This window comes from Porites lutea, chromosome 5, assembly GCF_958299795.1.
Source record: "Porites lutea chromosome 5, jaPorLute2.1, whole genome shotgun sequence".
NCBI classification, from domain to species: domain Eukaryota; kingdom Metazoa; phylum Cnidaria; class Anthozoa; order Scleractinia; family Poritidae; genus Porites; species Porites lutea.
The window spans coordinates 13372270-13382269 of record NC_133205.1 but is presented as its reverse complement, the minus strand read 5'-3'; the positions used below and the strand labels follow the sequence as shown (position 1 = coordinate 13382269).

The following is a 10000-nucleotide window of genomic DNA, read 5'->3' as shown; positions in this document are numbered from 1 at the left end:
TTGCTCCTTGTGTTTACTCAAGCGTTCTATAAAATATCCATCCAAACGTCCATAAATAACACAGAAAACATGCCTCAGGTGACACGTTCTAACAATTCCGCTATTAGTATCGATAATGACGCATCTGATTTGTGACTTCTTGCCAACTTTGTGCTATTTTTGTTTAAAAAAACGAATGTTACGTTTCTTCCAATTTTGGTCAAATGACAAATAAGCGTCAAGTCAGATGTACATAATACGTCATTATTGATAAAGTATGAGATTGCCCAAATATTTTATGATTGATTTGATAACCTTAAAGATGTCTTTCAAAGAATATGTGAGAATTAAGTACAAAGGTTGTTGCTCATGGGAGATGTTAGCCACTAAAATACCTTAAATTTAGGGTTTGGTCAAAACAATGAGAAGATGCCCTTACTTTAGGCTAAATAATAGGAAGAGGTCGAACTAGAGAGTAAAAATAAATTACTGAGCATTAAGTTTGATAAACATAGAAGATGATAAAGTTGATTAGATTCGAAGTTGTCTTTTCTTCTTGTTGAACAGCCAAACCAAAGTCAGCTAATTAATTATGCAAAAATGACTAGATTTTGTCGTTTTTAGGGGGGGTCCCTGTAAATCCCAGGGAATTCAATATTGCGACCTTATTTTTTGTCGAGGTTAATATCTCACCACACCCATCAATTGTGCCAAGTTTGAGCGAAATCCGTGATTTGAGCATTATCACCTCCTGCCTGGTTCTCTCATGGACACACTCTTAAGTAACTGATACCTTGCTTTCCATAGCATAGAGTAGACTGAAAAAAACTGTTTTAATTATTGAATGTTTGGTGTTTTAGCAGAAATATGCAAGTTGTGGACGTTACCTTAAGCTGCTGATAAACTGTGAGTGGAATAGTGGGAATAGAAGCTTGAACATCAAACAAATCGCCATTGACCTGTGGGTGTTGCTGAATTCAAAACAAAGACACACTTTAACCAAATTCCTTTTACTACAAACATGTTCTAAGTCTTTACTCAAAACAATAAATGGAGTTTGTTATCTATCCACACAGAGTAAAGAAGATTCTAATTCAAGTGAATCTGATACTAAAGGAGCCTAAAGGGCGATAAGATAACCGCTATTTTCAATTCTATTGGAGAGTATAGGTTTTTAAACGTGACGACATTTCCTCCAAACTTATATAATCGCTTTCACCATGATTACAATGCTAAAAAAACTAGGGGAAAAACACATTTGAGCAAGACACAAAAATGAGGGACGAAAGTGCGGGACACACAACAGAGCGAGGCTCCAAATTAAGTGAAACTCCAAACTTGAAGATGTTACTGAGTTACTTATTTTCTCAATATAATATAAATTCTCCCGACGTTACGTGATCTTGAAGACTGCCAGTCTCTCGAAGAACAGTAAATCTCTCCAAATACAAAGGTGATCGATGACCCGTCATTTGCCCTACGGTTGCTGCATTTAAGCCATAAGTGCTTAACAGAAATTTGGTTGAAAAAGAACACAATGCATCCCGTAGTAACAACAAATTTATTTCCACAGTGATCGATCTTGACTGGTTAAAACGCAACACGGAACTCTATTTTGTAACCATAACTTAAATTTGAGAGTCAGATTAGACGATCGGAAGATTTGAACTTAAACGCGTGTGATCTACGACACTGAAGCCAAGCGGCTCATCCTGGCAAACTCTAATGTCGCTTCTCATACAGCAGAAAGATCAGTATCTACTGCGGAGTACAAATAAGTCAACATTCACGTGACACGACACGAATTTTGGTGGACCGGTTGAAAAATAAGTCAAGATTAACCAAAGAGTTTTCTACTGAACGGTATTCATGCTCAGATGGAACCTCTACAATCTCGCCAACACGTAAGTTTTCTCAGTAATTTACAGCCATGCTTTTAGAAAAAAGGTACTTTACTTAAGGTCAGCGATAAAACTCGACTATTACTGAAAAAAGCTTGGTCACGCGCCTGACAAGTTTGTGTTGGAAGATAGACTGCTTGTAGTCCGCCTTTTGCTTAAAAATCCGTCTTGTTCTTATCTCAGCCAGTGCGATTGCAAACAACGACGTTACGTTACAATAAGGGATTGGGACTTACGCCCTCGTTTATCGCGGCTCGCCGCCCGCGTGCTTGGGTTTCGCGTGCAGTAACCTTTAAAGAAAAATAAGAGACTGCTTGCAGTCTAGTTGGAAGACATTTGTACAGGCATTGTCAGTTGCTTAATAGAACTGCGCCCATGCCAGTCGGGAAATTCTAGAATGAATAATATGGTTCACCTTAAGCTGCTCCCGGAGATTTTCGTTCTCAAGCTTGAGCGTTGTGATTTGACCATGCAGTGAAATTAGTTGTTCTGACTTGTTATCTGCAACATCAACGTAATGCAACAAAACAGAGAGTTATATGTAACACTTCTTAAGTTAAAATGATGCACACAATAGAGTCACAATAGGACCGCGATGTAAACCACCCACTCAGTAGCGTGTCACTGTTTACTAAAGAACAGCCTGAAGTGAATCTAGAAGGGAAATTACCATTGATTATCGTAATACAAATTGAACAACATGACAAAAAACTGTACTAGCCAGTTAACTTCAAGGGATCTCTTAGTTCAGCCGTACTCTCAAAATAGAGGGTATCCAAACTGAACAGTCAGTTCATCGCTTACTGTAAGCTCATTTTTTCCCAAACCTACTCTTAAGTCAGTACACTGTTTAAACATGTAAATGCAATTGAAAAAGGAAGAATTTAAGATAATATTGTTTAAACGTATACCAGTGGAACGTCTGTTGCTATTCTTTGAGTTCCAGTTGTGGTCCACACCTTAAAAGAACACACAATATCACTGAAATAAATTTAGCCTGCTTTAGATGGAAAATTGTCTTTCATGTAAACCCATTTCATTGTAAACCTAAATGCCATAACTTAATTAGTACTTGGTAAAACGTTACCAAAAAAACTTTTTCTTCGTAAGTATAATGGCGGAGCTCTCGCGCGCGAAGCGCCCGCAGCGGTGCACCATGGGTAAGAAAATTTAGTTATCTCGCGTACTCCGTCCGTCCATACACTCTTTGGGGGTGAGGGAAGGGAATCACAGGTGTCTGCCCGTCGGGAGAGGAGAATGTTATAGCTGAGGTGAATTTTTTCATTTCAAGGACCTCGCTCGTTTCGGCTGTAAATTACATGGCCGCCCGGGCTTTTAAAGAAAAAAAAAACCAAAAAAAAACCCGAGTCTTTCTTTCCACTAAAATTTTCTTTTTACATTAACTTAGATAACAAGGAAAGAGCTAGGAGCGAGAAACAAATAACAAAGGAGACTAATTTCGTTGGAAGAGAAACATGAAGTTATATAGCGGCGGTTAGAAAATGAGAAATGCTAGCGGCTACCAATGTGAAAATGAGCGGCAGTGAAAAAACAGAGTGAACAGGAACACAAACATTTCTTCCATAAAACGCGTAATAAATAGGAAGCTAAAAGAAGTTTCACGATCCGGATAGTGCTTCTGATTGGTCGTGCCGCGTGGGAAATTTGCCTCAGCCAATCAGAAGCACCACCCAGATCTGGTCATCAGTATGAAATTTCTGCACTCGTTTCTCAGACAGCATTTTGCGGGGAGACCAGTGGAGGCGTCACGACATATAGGCTGTTTACTCAGACCATATAATACAAAGTGTGATCTTTAGAGATAAACCGAACATATACCCGAAAATTTGTTCTTGGACACATCCTACTCCGCACAACTCGAGGTGTGAACTCCTGTCTTTTCGAAACAAATAGTGTACCAGGCAAATAATTATTCGCACGTCCTAAATAATAGTTATAATCTACACTCGCTTTTCTTTCAACAAATGTTACCTGGCAAGTCAACATCTTCATCATTTTCACTGGAGTTAAAATCAGCGGCACTGTCATCCTTAAGAGAAAAATCATGAAAAATGGAATTCAGTCCTTGTAAAACTCGGGAGAAAAAAAAAACAGAAAACAACCCAAAATCCGGTTAAACTTGTCTATTTTTGCCAGTATTATTTTGCACTACAGCTAGTTTGTTATTTGAGGACCAAAGCGTCAACATTTCATTTGAAAGTTTCGCGATCATTCGAAAAACCCTGCATTCGAGTGAGCAATTCTTATTCTTTACACTACAAAAAGTAACGAGTATGTAAGTGTATTCTAATAACAAATTTCTAAGATAGAGCTATAACAAAGATTAAATGTAAAAAATGCGCCGTCTCAGGACAAACGCAACACCCCACAACGCAAAAGTACTTTGGACATTTCACTTGATGTAAAACAAGGGGATGCGCACCTTAATACACTAGTCAGTGGTTAGCCCCGCACCCTCATATCCGGGGAATACAGGGCATTAGACCGTGCCTGCCTTCTAAATGGAGCAAATTCCCCGCTATGCGGGGCAATTCCGTCAACAAATAAATGTACAATGTTGACCAAAATTAATATAAATCAAGATTTTTTTCCTGGCGGAATTGAACTTTCAACAGTTGTAAAATCAACAGTGCTGTCCATCTCTCACACAGCCGAAATTGTAATCTTCCCTGAGTTACAGAATTGGCATTCCAAACCTTATAACCTCTCCAAGTGATTATGGTTGCATGAGACCTCTAGCTTTATACGCCTTCCCAGAACAATATTCCAGTTAATTTCATTCAGGAGAAATATTTGTATGCTTCTGTTCCCGTACCGCTGGGTCCATGCCACGCCTATTCAAGATACTGTCAAGGGCAAATCCCCGTCTGAGCCCCGCTATTGGTCCCCGTGGCTGATACCTGCGTCTTATATTACACTGTCGAAAACCCCGCATAACGTGGCAAAAGTGACGGTCTAAAACCGCTAAAATCTCCTGCTAATGCCCCACATTCCCCGGGTTTTAGGGTGCGGGACTTTTCACTGACTAGTACATAATTTCTCCATTACATTGAGGGTCCTAAAAATAATTCTTCACTGATCCAGTCATCCCTCCCAAATGTTCGCTCAATCCCGTAATCCCAATACCGCATTCTCATATTCAATCCTGAATATCACCCCATTTTACTTTAAAATCCCGAATCCCTTCAAACAAAGCATCCTAAGATTTATCGAGGAACCTCTCCATTCCCCTTCAAACGTCTGACAAGTACAAGTAAAAAGAAACGTCGACTGTATTCCCTAAACCTCGTTTTTAGGGCCAAGGGTAAAACGCCTGACTAAAAAATACATCGTACTAATCGAAAACACATCGACTACATGCATGTGTTACCTGGTACGAGGCAACTTGGGCTTTCAGAGTCATTATTTCATCCTGCAAGGGAACCATTTTGTACACTTGCGATGAGAAAGAATGCACTGTTTATAGCTATTGTAAAACCGGTCCCCTTTCTTTGAAAAAGGAAAACATGGCGTAAGAAGTTAATATTATGCAAGCATTGCCTTGTCTCAAGCGTTTTGGGTTCAGGCGAGTTTGTCTCGGATATGACCAAGAAGGCCTCGGAAGACGACGTACAGGGAGAAAGCGAATGCAAACGGATAACAGTAAAGTTCGCGAAAATTTGGTTGAGTTATAATGTTTGCGATTTTTGTTAAACAATGCACATCAAGAATCCATCCAAATACTAACATGCAATGCAGGTGGTGTGCGAACCACAATTTCAAAACCGAATTGGGAGGGAAAACGACCTAAGGATCCAATATTTTATTGTTCTGTGTTTCTTTATGAAGTCTCAATTTCAAACATTTTCAACTGATTGAAATTTGCCAATTTTTTGCCAACAAGATATGGTCCTTGCACAGATTGATGACTGATGCTTAGTTTAGGTGTTGACATTCTCCCTAAAAAAAAACGAGGTTTAGCTTTTGAGAGGTGACAAGTGTTGACAAGTCCCATTGATGTTTTTGAATTCCCCTCGCCTCTGTGTTCACACTACTTTCTGTTTTCAGAAATGAATAACAGTTAGCTTACCTCTGCATCATTCCTAGACTCCTTTTCCTTTGCCAAATTCTCCGTAAGGCTTTTTAACTTATTAGTAAATAGAAAAATACAAATTGATCGATAAAATTGAAAATAATAATAACTTCTTCTACCTTTTGCTTCTCTTAAAACCTCAGGAAAAAGCTTGGGGAACTACCATATGAAGATATTCCCTTAGGAATGGAATTTGCATATTTTCGTCCCAATTAGGGTGTTCAGAACGGAAAGCCAATGTTTTATCGCATAAAAGTATCGCCAGGGTTGTGCGTAAAGATATACCCACTCCACCCCCCCCCCCCCCCCACCCCCGCAAAGAAAATTAACGACCGAGTTGAAGTGTGGTCTCCTTTAGGGTAAAAACTCTGAGCCAGTCACAGATTGGTCTCCTTTCGGGGTTAAATTCTAAATTTCCAGCGGGCATCCATGTCTGTTTCATGTGAAAGTTCCCCCGGGAGGACGTTTAAGCTAAGACATCAACCTCGTTCCCAGGTTCTCTCTCCTACCCGTCTTCGTCTCTCTCTCTCGCTCCGTAGGAACAGGTAGGAGGGAACCCTGGGAACGAGGTTGCTACGACGTTTCGGATCGACGCACGTCTACCGGAAGTGAACATTTTGCAATATTATTCGGCAGTGGTTCGCCTACACTTTTGGGCAAATAGACTTTATAAGAGCAAAGCAACTACGCATTCACAGTTTTAAGCATAACGAATTTGGCAGCATCAAGATATATTAAAAGGGAAAACAACTTACTTCCGCCTGACGTAAGTCATTAGGGAAAAACGCCTTTCTCTTAAAGTTCCGCAACATACGACGGAAACAGGTGCAAACGTTTTACCTCTTTCTCTAATTCCTCTATCCTTTTTTCTTTCGCTTCCAATATTTCTTCCTCCACATGTCCCTAAAATATGAGGAAATTAGTTAAAAAAGGTCCATAAACCTCGGTACAAACCATACGTGTAGATTTTACCCTCATCGATTCATCTTATACTTACATTGACGTGATTTGCTGTAGGTTCAACCGAAGCAGTTTCGTGTTGCGCTTCAAGGTCACGAAGCTGAAAAACAGAGAAACAACTTCATTCGGTCCATGGTGTAATTAACTCAACGCAAATATATTGGTCATGTTTGCCGTTGTCCAAAAACAACGCTGACAAAGAAGATGCTGTTTTGCGAAGTCTAGGTGTCCATACAAACGGGACCCTTGCATAAATATCGCTAAATTATTAAGTGGCTCCATTTAGCAGGAGCTCCACGCGCGCGCGTGCGGAGCCCCATAGCTAAGTAAATCTACCCCTCGTATACAAAATTTGGTAATCACGTGACCGTACAACGACCGAGCGACCGTCCGTCCGCACCACAGGCATACCAATGTAAAATAACTCAATCAACAGGTATGGCAACCCAAACGCAACTCGAGGTTATTTTGGCGGGAAATCACATAGCCACCCGCGTCTTGTAAAGGAGAGACAACTATAGAGTCAATAAAGACGAAAACGGAAAGCGAAAATTGTTTCTGTATCCGTGGTGTCCAAAGTATTAAGCTTAGATTAATTGTCATGTCCACATATTTGGAATATAGAGCAGGAGAAAGACCGAGACAAAGAGAAAGTAGGCGGCAGGCCAGCGAAGCTCAACGAGAAAAAAAAACACAGGAGACATTTTTTGTTGGAAGGACAAATCAAAAAACTTTTGTAGCGCAGGTGACCAACTTTCCCAGGGAAACCTTTTTTTCTCTAAATCAGAAAAAAAAGCCTTTAAGAATGATCTGGACTATACTGAAACAGAACAAACCAGAGAAACCACACAAGTGATGCGGTCACTTAACAAAGTTTATACTCCAAGTTAAACATGTGGTACATTAACCTGAGATCAGGCTCAATTTTCGTTTCGCTTTGTAAGAACATTCCGGCGGGCAAGGCGAAACGAAATAGCCGTTAGAGAGAATGTATGAGAACCGCTAAAATTGGGCCTGATCTCAGGTTAGTGGTACATAAACATGTATACGTAACTGCGAAACAGACGGTTTAAAAAACCCAAGTACAAAGTACCAACAAAAGATAACAGCAATTGGTCAGAAACGATACGTTAGATGTAGTCAAATAATTGTGTTCCTCGTTTGCTACGAACTTAGAGACAGACCTCAAGCTAATATTAAATCTCACACCTTTCCAACACCTTACCCTTTCCAGTGTTTTCTGATGTTGTACTCTAAGCTTGTTTAATTCTTGGTTAAGCATTTCATTTTCCTCTTCCAGTTCCTAGAGGTAAAATGAAACACATCATTTTTTATAAATTCAACGTCATAGCCAAGAGCCAGATAGTTTAATCAACTAATTATTACTTATTATTATGATTATTGTTATTATCATGATGATGACGATGATTACTAGTATTATTATCACACAATATTAATCTTTTCTTTTGGGAAAAATTCCAAAAGGTAATGTTACCCATGTGAAATACATTTAGGTTGCATTTTTAAATCCTTTTACGGTGAAAAATTCGACACAAGTTGATCAAACCGAAGCTGATTAAATAATGTAGGGAAAAAAAACAATGATATTCTTTACAGTACTGTAGCTGAACTACCTTTATATCCTCTGACAAATCTTGTTGAGCTGCCCTAGATGACGACAGAGTTGTCGAAGCCTTTGATGAGAAAGATTCCTATACGACCAAGAAAGTCCGTTTTTTTTGTTAATATACTTAATAATTATCTTCCTACAGCTAGGAGCTGAAGCAAGAAACTGCACTACCAATAAGTATTACGTTATTCACATAACAACTCTTAAGAGTCCCTTTATTTTGATATTATTTTACAGTGAAACCTGTATTAAGCGGACACCCTCGATGAAAGCTGTAGTGTCCGCTTAATACAGGGTGTCTGCCTAATACAGGTTTCGATAGATAACATCACATGAGAAGTCAAATGCCATTCAGATGAACAGTGGAAATGTTAAGAATACTCCCAGAGACTTTGACGATAAACGTTTGCATTAATTTCTTTATCAAAGTGGACCAATTGATCATAGTACCATAAACAAAGACTGAAACTCAAATTTGAAGAAATCAGATGAGTGAAACAAGCTCTATACAAACAAAACGAAATAGAAAACAATACTGAACTGTGAAACTAATAAAAAGAGTTTGTCAAGTCACGTTTTTTAATGTAAAAATCGAAAAAGTTGTGGGTGGCAGTTCGAGGTAATCTTTCGCATTTCCGGTGTCTGGCATACGGTGGCCCAGAAGGGTCACCCATGCAAATTAAAAATGTTGCTGCGCGCGCAGGACTTTTCATTTTTAATTTGCATCGATATGTTTTTTATTTTCAATTCGCAGCACAATTTTTAATTTGCAGGTAATATTTTTAGTTTGCATTGTACAGTTTTTAATTTGCATGTACTATTTTTAATTTGCAGCAACATTTTTAATTTGCATGTGTGACCCTTCTGGGCCACCGTACTGGCATGTTGGGTGGTGGAATTTGATTACAAGTGTCCGTTTAATACAGGTTACACTGCTAGCAGAGTCGCTTCGATCTTTCCTAGGAAGATCGAAGGAGACTCTGTTCGCAGGGTAAATACAGGTTGGTAACAATAGAAATGACTATTTCAGGCACTTTTTAGGTGTCCGCGTCCTCTTTAGGTGTCCACTTAATAAAGGGTTCATTTAAAGAAAATAAGGGAAATAAATTTTGAGACTTCGGCTATTGTCCGTTCAACGCTTAATACAGGTTTCACTGTATTAGTGTACTAAGATATGAGCTCGCTTCTAATGCAACAAAGGAAATAGGAGACGTCTGCACGCAGGCTATCAGCTACTAGTTAAAGCAGGATTTTAGGGCAAAAGTCATTTTGTCACAGCTCCATTAACATAAACTGAATTTTGTTGGAAGGGAACAGAGGGTTGGGTGCGAGGTTGGGGTGCTGCGGATAGCCCATGATTTATGAGTTTGAAAAAGGGATAATTCAGTGATTGAAGCCATTCGCCATATTTAATTAATAATATCGACCTAAGCTTTA

General features: G+C 39.2%; 1 protein-coding gene across 2 annotated transcripts in view; it reads right to left on the bottom strand.

Moving 5' to 3' along the window:
- Positions 1 to 10000, bottom strand: part of LOC140936696 (uncharacterized) — a 51340-nt gene that overhangs the window by 16662 nt on the left and 24678 nt on the right. Inside the window, exons 13-22 of one of the 2 annotated variants that reach the window (XM_073386182.1) lie at positions 8568 to 8645; positions 8159 to 8236; positions 6971 to 7033; positions 6814 to 6876; positions 5971 to 6027; positions 5272 to 5313; positions 3873 to 3930; positions 2792 to 2839; positions 2296 to 2381; positions 867 to 950 (exon numbers count right to left, since the gene is read on the bottom strand). In XM_073386182.1, coding sequence (XP_073242283.1) covers positions 867 to 950; positions 2296 to 2381; positions 2792 to 2839; positions 3873 to 3930; positions 5272 to 5313; positions 5971 to 6027; positions 6814 to 6876; positions 6971 to 7033; positions 8159 to 8236; positions 8568 to 8645 — 657 coding nt within the window. The remainder of the gene's footprint in view (positions 1 to 866; positions 951 to 2295; positions 2382 to 2791; positions 2840 to 3872; positions 3931 to 5271; positions 5314 to 5970; positions 6028 to 6813; positions 6877 to 6970; positions 7034 to 8158; positions 8237 to 8567; positions 8646 to 10000) is intronic. The other variant, XM_073386183.1, reaches the window with a different exon arrangement.